Source organism: Serinus canaria, chromosome 1 (genome assembly GCF_022539315.1).
Source record: "Serinus canaria isolate serCan28SL12 chromosome 1, serCan2020, whole genome shotgun sequence".
NCBI lineage: Eukaryota > Metazoa > Chordata > Aves > Passeriformes > Fringillidae > Serinus > Serinus canaria.
The window spans coordinates 110,997,619-111,012,044 of NC_066313.1; the positions used below are offsets into that span (position 1 = coordinate 110,997,619).

At 42.8% G+C, this 14,426-nt stretch overlaps 1 protein-coding gene across 1 annotated transcript in view; it reads left to right on the forward strand.

Annotated features, from left to right (window-relative positions):
• Window positions 1–14,426, forward strand: part of DSCAM (DS cell adhesion molecule) — a 386,044-nt gene that overhangs the window by 351,686 nt on the left and 19,932 nt on the right. Inside the window, exons 27-30 of the mRNA XM_030234233.2 lie at window positions 2,313–2,428; window positions 5,220–5,369; window positions 9,297–9,494; window positions 13,263–13,565. Coding sequence (XP_030090093.2) covers window positions 2,313–2,428; window positions 5,220–5,369; window positions 9,297–9,494; window positions 13,263–13,565 — 767 coding nt within the window. The remainder of the gene's footprint in view (window positions 1–2,312; window positions 2,429–5,219; window positions 5,370–9,296; window positions 9,495–13,262; window positions 13,566–14,426) is intronic.

Here is a 14,426-nt window from a genome sequence, read left to right on the forward strand (position 1 = left end):
GAGCTCCAGCTCTGGCATTCTGGGATCTGCATTCTCTGAGCAGGAGTCTGACCCCATCCCTCTGTCTCCTGCATCCCCAGTGAATGCAGAGATGCAATTCCCAGACTCAGTCAGGGACTGCACAGACTCTAGATGTATCAGACTCTGTGTGTCCTGTAACTATTGAATTATTGAAATTGGACATAAAAAACAAATCACTTTCCTTTAAACTGAAAGAGGGCAGGTTTAGATTAAATATCAGGGAAAAGTTCTTTACTCAGAGGGCAGTGAGGCACTGGAACAGGTGCTCTACATTTGCTCTACAACTTTGGACAAGTCCAGAGCAGTCCAACTTCCCAAGGACCTCTATCCAAGCATATTTGGCATGCAGATAAAATATTGCTGTCTGATTCTCTCAACATTTTAGCAACTTGGGTGGCATCCACTCCGTGCAGAGACTTAGAGAACACCAGTGTGGAATTTATCTGCATTTGACAATTCTACATGTCTTTGAAAATTTATGGTTTTTAGTAAGACTCTGTGATGACCATTCTCCCATGATTATTTATGGAGAAAATTCTGGAAGCCCTGGGGGGCTCTCTGATATTTTGCTTCCATGATGATTGAATGAAGCACCAGTTGTGGCCTGTTTGAATGCATTTCAAATACCCATGTGTGTGTGATGGGAGCAGCACCATCCAATCACCCAGGAGAAGAGAGACATTAAATTTGGGCTGTGTAGATGGTGGTAATGCTGGGGACCACAACAGCAGGGAAAGCCAGGAGGTGAAAATCAGAGGGGTGCTCCCAGGTGCCTCGTGGATCTCACCCTTGGATTTGGAGCAGAACCACTGACCACATGGCTAGAAAAATCCTCCAAAAAGAGTCTCTAGGAGAATGTCCAAACCTGAGGTAATCAGGGCTTGCTGATGTGGAGACACAGCAGGAAGCTAACACAAATTTCCTGGAGATGTGGGCTCATCACAGGACACAGTCTAAAGCTATGTCAGGGAAGGTACAGGTTGGATATCAGGAAAAAATTTTCACAGAAAGAATGATAAAGTACTGGAATGCTCTTCCCAGGGAGGTGGTAGAATCACCATCTCTGGATGTGTTAAAAAAGACTGGACATGGCACTTGGTGCTGGAGTCTGGTTGAGGTGTTGGGGCGCAGGTTGGACTCGATGGTCTTAGAGGTCTCTTCCAACCTCACTATTCTGTGATTCTGTGATCATACATGGATTAATCTCCCGTGCTCACAGAAGAACTGAGCTTATCCCTTGACCAGTCCTCTGCTGATTCCATTAACAGCAAGAATTCCCAGCCAAAGCAGAATTAAACTGAGTGATCTGCAGCTATTTTACACTAGAAAATGAGCCTCCACTTGGATCTTACAGCTCTTTGAAGCCTGAGCACCTGGATCACGCTGCTGGCTGATTTCTCTCAACTCTCCACAGCCTCCCTGCATGAAGTATTTGCAAATATTTCATTTCATCCAGAGATTAATTACGTCTAAAAGGGCAAAATGTTCCTGTTTAATGCAATCTGAAGGGTTTTTGGTGCAAGCTCTGCAATAGAAATGACTGTGGCACTTGGTTTTACCATCCATTTTCATTTGCTTTTGGTAGACAGCTCATTTAAGAAGTCATTTTCTGGTACACAAACTTCAAAATGAAATTGTTTCAATTTGCACGATGATAAGATAATTGGTTTATGTTCTTTTTTAGATTATTGCATCAATCAATTAGACATAATCCACAAATGTAAATAAGATTTGCAATTTTTGTCTTGGAACATCAATGGGACTACAGGCTTTATTTATTTTATGCAACCTATTAATAGTATGCCTAGTTATTAATTTGCTTTTTCATTTATTAAACTGATATTTGAAACTTAGCTAATTAAAAATAATGAAAATATAAAAAAACAATTAGAAATTACTCAAGACATCATTTTCCTACCAACCTGTTTGATCAGCTGCATATTGCTTTACTCAGATTCATGAAGACTGAAAGAAAAGATCCATCTTCCAAAGTGTTTTTATTAATTTCATTATGAGAGCCCTTGAAGAAAACTGTGTGAAATTCTCAGGTTCCTGCTGATGGAGGACAGACCACATCCCTCCACACTGTGCATTCATCTAATGCTTGCCACGTGCAATAAATTAATACCATGCACTTGTTCTGAAGAGGGCAAAATCAAATGTGTGAGTGGTTTCTGCTGATTATGGTCACATTGGTGGTTTTGAGCTGGACAGATTGAAAAGGAGGAAGTTTGCAAATATCTTTTCATTTAGGCTGAATGTTAATATCTTCACTTCTCCTTTGTTTTCAGCAAGAACACCAGGACATCAGACACTCTTAACAAGCAGCAGCAAACACTGAGGATGCACATAGACATTCCCAGAGCCCAGCTGCTGATAGAGGAGAGGGACACCATGGAGACCATCGGTAAATTTGAGCTTTTTTTCCCCCTGGTTAATGTAACAGGCTCCTTTAGGTGGGATTCCTTTCCTCCACACCTTTTCCCTCCTGATCACATCAAGAGAAAAGAGCAACAAAGTAATTTGAAAACTGAACTGGGTTTATTTTCCTTCCCCTTTGAGTCATTTCCACTAAAAGTAATCTCAGTATAGGATCTAAAATAATGCAGGGCATTAGGAAAATGAAACTGTTGGAAAGAGTTTCTTGAAGAAAATATAATTGAGGACTGGCAGTTTTATGATTTTCATTCTGATTTCTCATTTGGCTCTGCCTAGGCAGTTGGATCACTGACATTACTTAAAGGGAAAATAAAATTCTGAAACTGCACTCTCAGTATCTGAAGATTGCCACAGCTAACTTTTAAAACTTACATGGTGCATATTGTATCCACCTGTTCATAGCACATGAAATTTGAACATTTTGATCAGTTTTCAGCTTCTGTGTATCCATACAAAATTCAAATCTAAGCTTTTGATGATACAGAAAACAAGATTGCTCATGGGGCTGGCACTTAACTGAAGTGTCACCAGAAACAGAATTGTTTGGTGTTGTTTTTTTTTTTTCCCCAAATAATTTAAAATATTTGGAAACTCAGAATAGAAATGCAGCCTGATGTCCTGACTGTATGAGCACACACTGTGACTCCTGACTGACCTTTTTAGACTTCCAGCTTTACATTTTTTGGATAAAAATCTGGATAAAAGAAGCTGACAATGTAACAGCATCCAGGGATGGTGTGGCCAGAGAGGAAAGTCAGCAAGCTGAAAGCAGCATCTCTGCACCTCCTGGTTTGAAAAGGAGACCTACAGACTTTCTAAAATCATTATCTGAGCTTCCCAAAGTCTGCCCTTCGTGCCAGGCTTCATCCTAAAGACAGCTTTAACTTTTGAGTGGCAGCTGCTGAGCAGTGGGGGGTTCCAGTGAAAATACTCTCAGAGCCTGAGCTGCAGCAATGCCATCAGGGCCCTGCTAAGAGGCAGCTTCCACCCAGAATAAGCAGGGATTTTGGCAGGGTTTGACAGAGTTTGCTGCCAAGAGGCTTTATTCCCAACCTGAAAAAGAGCTCATCTTTTGCCAGAGACAGAGTGATTTGATTCCTGATGTTATTCTATTTATAGCCTTCTTTGGGTAAAAAATGTGTGTTCTGTTATTGTGCAGAGCTGTTCACCCTAATGGTGTCTTGTCAAGTTAAAAAAAAAAAAAATCCAAAACAAAAACCTGGAATGCTTAAAAGGAGGGGATCATCCACTGGTGACCAGTAAATGCCCAGAAGTCCTGCTGCTGCCAGTTCCTTGGAACACATTACAAAACTATATAGCACAGCCCAGCAGGAAATCCTTGAGGATTTTCTTGCAGTCCTGAATGGATAAAAAGACTGTAAAGAATGCAAAAGAAAGTCTGATAGCACACCAAAGAGTTGTTCTGCAAGCACAAAGGCAGTGAAAGTTTATTGCTATTCAACCATCCATGATCAGGTGGACTAAATTCTTCCTTGGAGAAAAAAAAAAAAAATACAACACAGAGATCACAACTGGAAAAAAAATTGAAAAAAGGAAGCAAATGCTGTATAGCACTGCAATGATGAATGTCTGTGTAGAAATTTGGTGACTATATCCTGCCCCACAGGGAAGAACTAGAAGCAGAAACACAGCAGGAAAGGTTAGTGCTCACCTTTTCCTTCCTTCCCAAGGTCAGGCTTAACCTCACACTTTTATTTGAAGTTGCATAAAAACCAGTCCTGGGTCAGGATCATCCCTTCTGCAATATTCTGTCTGCAGAAAAAGGGGAGAGAGGGTTGGTTGGGAACACCCCCTAACAACCTCCTTTGGGAAGATAGGGGTGGGTGCATTGGGGACATTGCTAATCATGCTGATAAAAAGAAATAAAGGGAATATGTTGCTGAAAACATCAACAACATAGGAGGTTGAAATAAGATATTGAAAACATCATCTGAGCTCTCTGAAAGTGAAGAGGGCAGTGTTCAAAGGATGGGAATGAAGGAATTAGGGCCACAAATGATGACACACAAATCAGCTCTTTGTCAGGGTGTTTGTCTGCCCCAGCTGCACATCTCTAAGGTGAAATCACCAATTTAAGTTATTCTTTAGTTTTATATGGGATTTCAGTTTAAATCCAGAGGTTTAAACTTCCTTTAAAGCCCCCAAGGCCCTGCAGAGAGCAGGGAGCTGTCCTTCAACTCCACGAAGGGGTGAGCAATGCCACACACTCAGGGTCACCAGTTGTGCTGTTTGTGAGGGTCCTCAGATGAGGGGAGAGATGAGGATCTGACTCCATGTTCTCGGAAGGCTGATTTATTATTTTATGATATTATATTATATTAAAGAATGCTATACTAAAACTGTACTAAAGAAGGAGAAGGATACAGACAGAAGGCTAAACAAGAATGAATAATAAAAACTCGTGACTGACTCAGAGAGTCTGACACCTGGCTGGGATTGGTCACTAAGTAAAAACAACTCACATGGAACCAAGCAAACATTTACCTGTTGGTAAGCAACCTCCAGACCACATTCCAAAGCAATCAGATCATTATTGTTTCCATTCTTTTCTGAGGCTTCTCAGCTTCTCAGGAGAAGAAATCCTAGTGAAGGGATTTTTCAGAAGATGTGACAGTGACAGGGAGATGCTCTGCCCGCGGTGTCCCTGGGCTGTGGGTGCCTGGGGACTCCCTGCAAAGCTCTGAAGAAGGCAATTCCAACATTCTGTGCTCATCATCTGATTATTTTCCCACTTACAGATGACAGATCAACAGTTCTGCTGACTGATGCTGACTTTGGAGAGACGTCCAAGCAGAAGTCCCTGACTGTCACCCACACTGTCCATTACCAGTCGGTGTCACAAGCCACAGGGCCACTGGTGGATGTCTCTGATGCCCGGCCAGGAACAAGTAAGCACATCAGAAAATAGAGAGGAGAAAGCTGTAACAAAATTAATGCTCTTCTCCTGTATTTGCATCCTCATCTTTCTGTCTGAGAGTGGAGAGAAATCTTTCTAGGTCAGCAGAGGGCATTTCTTAAACTATTGCACTTAGTGATTCAATATGGGGGAAATTGCATATGCATCTGAAATGGAGGTGCAATTTGACATCATTCATACCTGGCCTTCATTAAACCAAATGCATGCTAGATTTTAATTTCTAGAATTTATTGGGTAAATTACCTTAATGGCTTTTAGTGTGTAATACACTTTTTTTTTTTTTCCTCTGTGATCAATCTTTATTGTATTTCAAGAGCAACTTTCCTCCTGCCTCTCCATCAGGCAAAAAAAAAAGCAATTCTCATTATTACTTTTTCTGAAAAAGTTGTAATTCTGGCTTTAGTTATTATGGTAAATTGCTTTTCCCAGATATATTCATGCCAAGTTGTTCTTCTAGTGATTAAAATACTATCATAAATTAATATACTGATGCAATCCATTCTTCTCATTACTCTCATGAATATGTTCCATATCTTTGTAAATGGCTAAAAAAAATACTAAGGTTGAATGATTAGTTATGAGTTAGAAATTTGACCAAAATGTAGTTCACTGCAATGTGCAATTTCTGAAATCTCTTACATTATTTCTGTCCCCTGATCGTTTCAGAATTTACTTGTTGAGTTTAGTGAACATAAATGCTGGAAGCTCACTTGCTAGAATGCAGATAATTTGAATAACCCATTTCCACTGCAATCTTTTAAATAAGAGGTGTTCTAGTCCTGGCCTTGGTGCTTTTTTAGCCCTTTCATCTCTTTTCAGGTCATTTCTTGAGGACCAGATTTTTAATAAGGAAAGAGGCATCACCCCAAAACCTCCCACCCATGTCATACCACAGAACTTTATAGCACCTTCCTTTCTAATGCCTCTTTGTGTGCTTGATTCCTTTGCAGCCAGGGAGATTATTCCTTCAAATTAAATGTGGATTTACCTCATGTGTAAGAATATGATCTGTGTCCAGCCCTGCTTGGAAATAAAAATCCACCAGCACTTTTATTAGGCAGTACAGATCTGATTGCAGCAGTGCACAGGGCTGGGTCAAAGACTTCCAGGTAATGTTCTCTGGATTTAAGGTACTAATCCAGCTTTGCTGCAGGCTGGGTGATGGGATTTCATCTAGAGCCACCACTTCTGCTGTGAAGAGGAGAGCAGAGCCCAGCTGGGTGGCTCAGAGGTCATGGACCCTCCTGTGGGAGCCCAGTCACATTCATTGAGTGACAAATATTCCTTTGCAGCATTTTTGAAGTTCTTCTCTTGTCCTTATTTATTTATTTATGGAAGAGTTGCTCTGTGAACCTTTGCCTTGCTGACCTCAGCTCTCTCCAGTGGTGTTTGACAGCAGAGCTGGCAGAGCCAGGGCACCAGCTGTGTTCCCATCCCACTGCCAGCTCTGGAATTGCTGTGCCTGTGCTGCACAGCCCCTCACAGAGGCACAGCACTGCTGGAGCAGAGCTCCTGCTCATCAGGATGAGGACTGAGCCCCTGTGGGCTGGCAGAGGCTCTCCCAGCTCTCCCAGCATTCCCATTGCTGACAGGATCCTCCCAAGTCACAGGATCAGAGGTTGAGGTCCAGAGGGACATTTGGGCACTGCTCAGTCCAGTCCCTTTGCAGGGTCAGCAAGGGCTGGACACAGATCCTAAGAACCCAAACACCCCCAGATGGCTTCTGAATGTCCCCTGGGATGGGAACTCGACCCCCTGTGTGGGCAGCCTGTGCCAGGGCTCAGTCTCCCTCACATTGAAGTCTTTCCTGCTGTTCAGGACAAAGCTCCCAAGTTTCTCCTTGTGGCCAGTGCCCCTGGTCTTCTCACTGGGCACCACTGACAGAAACTTGGCTCTTGTCCCCTCTTGTCCTCTTGGCCCTCAGGTATTTCTGCACATTGAAGGCATACCCCCAAACCTTCTCTTCTCCAGAGCAGGCAGCCCCAGCACTGTGCCAGAAGCTGTTCCCACCAGCACTCTCCTTCTGTTCTCCATGATCTCCTTTGAATGAGGCTCACTCCTGGCCACACCACAGCCATGTGCCACATTCCCAAGTGTTGGTTTGTGCCACGCTGAGCATGGATTTGGATGTTGTCCATGGAGACAGCTCTGTGCTGCACTACCAGGAGGATCAATTATCTGTGCCACCAGGTTCTAATTTTTTCACTGCTGTAGGGGAAAAAAAAGGAGAAGGATCAGACCATTATTTGTAAATAAATGCCTTGTTTCTTTGAAGCAGCAGAATACAAATTCTCACTGGGAATGCTTGGGCAGAAGCAGTGTTCAGAGTCATTATCTGGGTATTGCTTTTTCTTTCCATTTCTTCTGCTAAAGTCTCTCACCTCAAAGACTGACAACTTCACCATTTGAATGTCAAAGAATGTTTTGAATAGATTTGAATTTTTCATTCCTAACACCCTTTCTATTGTCAGTGATATCCTTTCAGAAGCTCTGAAGAGAATTCCTTCAGTGCTGATGTAGTCACTCTCTATTTGCCACATAATGATTTTTCTCTTGCCCTTGCTTTGTTAGACTTACTTTCAGGGCAGATCTCTTTATTAATAAGTTCAAGGATGTCAATTTTGGCACATAGCTTGCTTTTACAATCTTGGTCACTATATTATCTCTAAGTTAATTTAAAAAGTACAACATTGATGACCTTAAACCAGTAGCAGGTGATTTTTAAAGTTTGAGAAATTGCATTAATTTACTAATTGTTCCAAAGCAGTCAAATCTTTATGAACTTGTTCCAACTGAAATTCTGATGGCACTATTACAGCTTATGTTTTACGTCTTGGCCACTTGTTAAAATAGGAAATCTGTAGCTGATCAATACTGTAATATAGCAACAGTATGTCCAGAAGAGGGAATTATAGCCCCACATTTCTGAGCACATCTATTCAAAACTGACAGCAGGTGCAGAGTGTTTCTGAGGGCACATCTGTGCTGATAATTTGCACTTCACTTGAGGTGTGGTGTGAAATTCCTGACCAGATCTACTTGCCTTGTGCTCTTTCAGTTCTCAGAGTGGTTTTGGTGCTGGAGAACTGCTTGTCTTGGAGTAAAGGGATAATGAATGTGTCAGTGGAAGAATGATGGGGCCTTCAGCTCTTCAGTTCCACCCTTGATAAAATGTAGAGTTTCATTAGAAAGAGAGTAGTTCTAGAAAAGCATCAGCAGTTTGGTAATGATCAGCATTAACACTTCATTTTTTTTCCCCAAAAAGAATTTCTTGAGCTTGGGTTTTATTAACAAAGATGATTTCAGTGGCCATCCCCTTCTGGAAGGGGGAAGAGAAGGGACAGGCACTGATCTCTCTGCTGACCAGGGACAGGACACAAGGAAGGGAGGGTATAGGTTGGATATTGGGAAAAAAAAAAATTCACTGAAAGAATACTAAAGTACTGGAATGCTCTTCCCAGGGAGGTGGCAGAATCACCATCTCTGGATGTGTCTAAAAAAAGACTGAACATGGCACTTGGTGCTGGAGTCTAGTTGAGGTGTTGGGGCATAGGTTGGACTCAATCTTAGAGATCTCCTCCAGCCTCATTATTCTGTGATTCTGTGAAATGTTTGGAGCTGTGTCAGAGAAGGATTGGGTTGGATTTTAGGAAAAGGTGGATTTTCTTCCCCCAGAGGTGGTTGGATGAATGGTCACAGCCCCAAGGCTGCCAGAGCTCCAGGAGTGTTTGGACACCGCTCCAGGAATGCTCAGGGTGGGATTGTTGGGGGGTCTGTGCAGGGCCAGGGCTTGGACTGGATGATCCCTGTGGGTCCCTTCCAGCTCAGGACATTCTAGCACTCTGTGATTGTGACAGGGCTGGTTTCCTTCCCACCCCCTCTCTGCCATCCCCCACAGATCCCACCACCAGGAGGAGTGCCAAAACCGGACCCACCGCGCGCAACCGCTACGCCAGCCAGTGGACCCTCAACAGACCCCACCCCACCATATCAGCCCACACCCTCACCACAGACTGGAGGCTGCCCACGCCCAGGCCAGCAGGATCAGTGGACAAGGAAAGTGACAGCTACAGTGTCAGCCCCTCGCAGGACACAGGTACGGACAGGGCTCCCTGCAGGGACAGCAGGACAGCAGCAGCTCCTGACATCCCATTGCTGACAGGATCCAGAGCTGCTCATTCCCATTGCTGACAGGATCCCAGAGCTGCTCATTCCCATTGCTGACAGGATCCCAGAGCTGCTCATGACATCCCATTGCTGACAGGATCCAGAGCTGCTCATTCCCATTGCTGACAGGATCCCAGCAGTTCCTGGCATCCCATTGCTGACAGGATCCCAGCAGCTCCTGACATCCCATTGCTGACAGGATCCCAGCAGCTCCTGACATCCCATTGCTGACAGGATCCTCCCAAGTCACAGGATCAGAGGTTGATGTCCAGAGGGACACCTGGGCACTGGTCAGCCCAGTCCCTCTGCTGAAAGCAGGGTCAGCAAGGGCTGGCTGCTCAGGAACGTCCCCAGATGGATTCTGAATGTCCCCAAGGGTGGGAGCTCCCCCTCCTGTGTGGGCAGCCTGTGCCACCTGTTCTGTTCCTGGGTGTGCCTTGTTTGGAGCTCAGGTGGTGTTGTTCTTCCCTTGCCAAGGTGGTTTTTTCTGTAGGTTATTTATGAGGGGTGCCAAAAATGCTTGGAGTGATAATGACAACAAATATTGTGCCTCTGGTTCCTCATTCCACACACATCCTTTGAAAGACATGGTGGTAAATTTTCCTGTAGCTTCCTGAACCAAAAAGCAAAAGGAGGAGAATTTGACTAGGAATGGATGATATTAATCTGCAAGAATATTCTTGAGTCTTATTTGGAATGATTTTAAAATTTGAACAACCTTCAGGTTAGTATTTTTATTTTCCTGTTTGTGTGATATGTTCATTCTCAGTGGGAAAGAGAAGGAAAAAAAAAAAAGGGAAAATTCTGGAATTAGAGTCCAAGTAAAAATCCATTCATAGCACTGAATTCTGTAGCAGCTGAGAAACAGCATGGGGTTTATTCCTCTACAAGACAAAACGGGGAGACACTGAATACCTGCCTGCAGCCCTCATGTCTTCTTGATGCCTTCACATCATAAATGCAACTGGAGAAAAAAACCTTTCTCCACTGTCTTATGCTGAAAAAAAAAGGCAAATAAATTATTAAATTAGTAACTGGAAGAACACTCATCAAGTAAATGTAATAAAAGTTAAAAAGAATAAAGGTAAAATATTTCTTGAAGGGAACTCTGACCAAAGTGAAGGCAGGCTTGCTCTGGCTTCCTCAGAAGGAATTGCCAATTGTCTCTCCTAATTTTAGGATAAGGGTGTTCATGATGGGTTAGAACTACAAAGCAGTGCATGTGAATGGCCTTTCACCACAAAAACCAGGATGACTGGTTTGTTTTCTGTATAAGTGTCTGACTTCACTCATATCTAGGAATTTACAGCCTGGAGTCCTCAATGTTTCATAATTCACCCTCTTAAACCCCCACGTTTTCTCCATGGGGTTATAGCAGTCACTAGATTCCTCCAGCCAGCTGACAACCTTCAGGTAGAATTATCACAAATGTTTAAGGTTATTAAATATACAAATCTAAATATAAATAGAATATCTCCTCTCAGAAACCCTTTCTGTAGACACTCCAGATTGCAGGTGCATTTGGATGTGTTCCAACCTGTTGTCACCCAAGGATATTTTCCAATATGTGTGGCAAAGGGTAGAAATAAAATTTACTGTGTGGTTTAGTAGATAAACTACATCAAATTATGTAAACAGACTTTATAATCTATATTTTAACAAGCCTACTTTTCTTCTCTATGTCTACCTTTGAGCTCACAGTGATTTATGTGAGGGATAGCAAGCTTTAAATCAAGGAGGCTTTTCTTGTGCCAAAAGGCAGCTCTATTAAACCACTTGGTTTCTGGGAAAAGAGCAGAGTCCATTTAATTTAAGTGCTTTAGAAGTTTAAAACTTTCAAATAAACATATGTAGCCAAATTATGTGTTCAGGAATCAATTGAGCTAATGTGCACATTTGGTCACTTCTCCAATCTGGAGTTCAGATTTCAGGAGCTGGTTGATGCAGTTGATATTTGGCAGAATTTAGCACTTATCAAAACAATTCCAGGCTTACAAAGCAGTAGATTTGGAGCTTAGGAGAAATGCCTGGCAGCAGTTCATAGTTGTGACCAAGTTCTAATGTTTTAACCAGAGGCCATTAGAAATTTCCTGATCAATCTGTATTCATGAAGTCCAAGAAGTTTCATAAAGTTCACCCTGGGCTTGGATAAACTTCCATCAAATCTAAAGTAGGTGTTCAGGCAGGTTGTTTCTGGAATATTCTGCCTCTTGGCATGGGATGTGGGAAGCTGCAGGTCCTGAGTTTCAATGGACCAAGCTGTGCCCTTTGCATGGCCACGATATTCACAGGCACTGCTCCTTGGCACTGGTCAGCTGCTGCCTCCTGGGAGTTTTCAGCTGACCAGAAATGTGGGAAGACATCACTGAGGTCTACTGTACAAATCAAATGTGAAAAACAGAATGATGTTTCCTGTGGGTGGAAAGAAAAAAAAAAAAAAAGGCAAAAAGAAAGAAAAATCAAAAGAAACCATGTTAAATTCTGGTCAGCTCCAAATCTTAAGCAAGTTAGAGCAGAAGTACTTGTCATTTTAAATAATGGATGGTCGTGTTTGAAAGTGGCAGGAGCATCATTCTTTGTGCACAATGAAAACTGATGCAGGGGTGCAGGCACACAATAAAAAAGATAAAGATTTGCAATAATGACACGCTTGCCTCTGGCTGCTGCAGGAGGTCCATTTTTATGAATTAGCTATTACACTCTGCCTGTTTATTGAGCATCACCAACAATGTCTGAAATTGCACAGATCTTGTGATGAAACATGACTTCTGCCCAAGGAACTTTTCAAAGTCTTCTGCTCTTCCAGCCCACTGGATTAGGAACACTGTGGGTGCAACAGCCCAGCAATTCTGGCCCTGCAGAAATGAGCCCTGCATTTCCAGAGTGCTTTTTAATGTATCAGTAGCCATTTACATCTTCAATAACAGTGTTGTTCAAGAAATATTGATATTGTCAGAAACTCATCAGCAGAAAAGAACAGCTTGTGGGTCATAATAACCTGTGTGTCAAATATGAATTCCCTCATTAGCTTCAGCAGCACTGAAAAAAGGCACCTGAATGACTGCAGGCTGTAGTTGCCAGATATTGCTTTCTGAAGACCTTTGTTCTGAATGAAATGAGTTAGTGTTTTACCTGGTGTCTAGAGAGATAATACCTGAGAGCTACTGCCTTCCTATTTGACCTTTGTTCTCAGCATTTTCCAAGGGGGAAAAAAAAATATGTATGATGGAAAGAGGACAAAAAGACTTTCCTTTCTCACCTGTACATAGCCCCAGTGAAATATTTCTGAGATGCATTAAAAAGCTAATGCAAAAAAGCTGCTTCTTATTTTGCAAAAATGTGGTTTGTGGATTTCAAACCTTTGGAAGGCATTTGAGATTTAGAGAAATGTGGTTTTTTGTTGAAAAAGGAATATTTTTCATGTAGTAAAGGTTATTTTTCATAAAAGAAACATGAATTTGATGCTAAGGCACCTAATACTGCTCACAGGATAAGGCTTCACTTTAAATTATCTGTAGTTGTCGAGTTCCTGACTAAAGTAACACTTGTGCAGGCATTTGAAGCAGAATCATTAAACCACCTTGATAATTTCAAGGGCTCTCTGCTTTACTCTGCAATATCATGCTCGTGGCTTTCCAGCTAAAACCAGACTGTGCAGCTGTTTTCTCTCTCCCATTATCCCGTTCCCACCGCTCAGACCGGGCGAGGAGCAGCATGGTCTCCACAGAAAGTGCCTCCTCCACCTACGAAGAGCTGGCCAGGGCCTACGAGCACGCCAAGATGGAAGAGCAGCTGAGGCACGCCAAGTTCACCATCACAGAGTGCTTCATCTCAGACACGTCCTCGGAGCAGCTCACGGCAGGGACCAACGACTACACGGACAGCCTGACGTCCAGCACGCCCTCCGAGTCGGGCATCTGCAGGTTCACTGCCTCCCCCCCCAAGCCTCAGGACGGAGGGAGGGTGATGAACATGGCAGTTCCCAAGGCACATCGCCCAGGTGAGGCAGCAGGGAGAATGTTTGGGACACCCCAGGGAGGGTTTCTCACCAGGCCTGGGCTGGGAAGAGGGTGGATCACAATATCTCCTGTTATTGGTCACAGATGTAACAGGGGTACTGTGTTTGCAGGGATGCCAGGAATGATGAATCTGACTTCATGTTCTCAGAAGGCTAATTTATTACTTTATAATGCTATATTATATTAAAGAATACTAAACTATACTAAAGAATACAGACAGGATACTTACAGAATGCTAAAAAGATAATAATGAAAACTGGTGACTCTCTCCAGAGTCCTGACACAGCTTGGCTCTGATTGGCCAAAGAGTGAAAACAACTCAACCAGAATCCAATCAGAAGGCTAATTTATTACTTTATAATACTATATTATATTACAGAACACTATACTGTACTATAGAATACAGCAAGGACACTTAGTAAATGCTAACAAGATAATAATGAAAACTCATGACTCTTTACAGAGTCTCAACACAGCTTGGCCCCAATTTGCCAAAGAGTCAAAACAACTCCCAGCAGAATGCAATGGAACAGTCACCTGTGGGTGAACAATCTCCAAACACATTCCACAACACAGGAGAAGCAAATGAGATAAGATTTGTTTTCCTTTTCTCTGAGACCTCTCAGCTTCCCAGGAGAAAAATCCTGGGTGAAGGGATTCTTTCAGAGAATGTGAATGCCACACTGGGGTTTGTGCTGTTGTCTTTTTGGGGCCACCTAAAAACAGAGGCCAGACAAAATTAAACGGAGTAAAAAGCAGTTATATTTATTGAACGGTACATTTGGGGCAGACAAAGCTCCCCAGGGGCTACACCCATAATAGATGATGGGTCATGAGTTTTC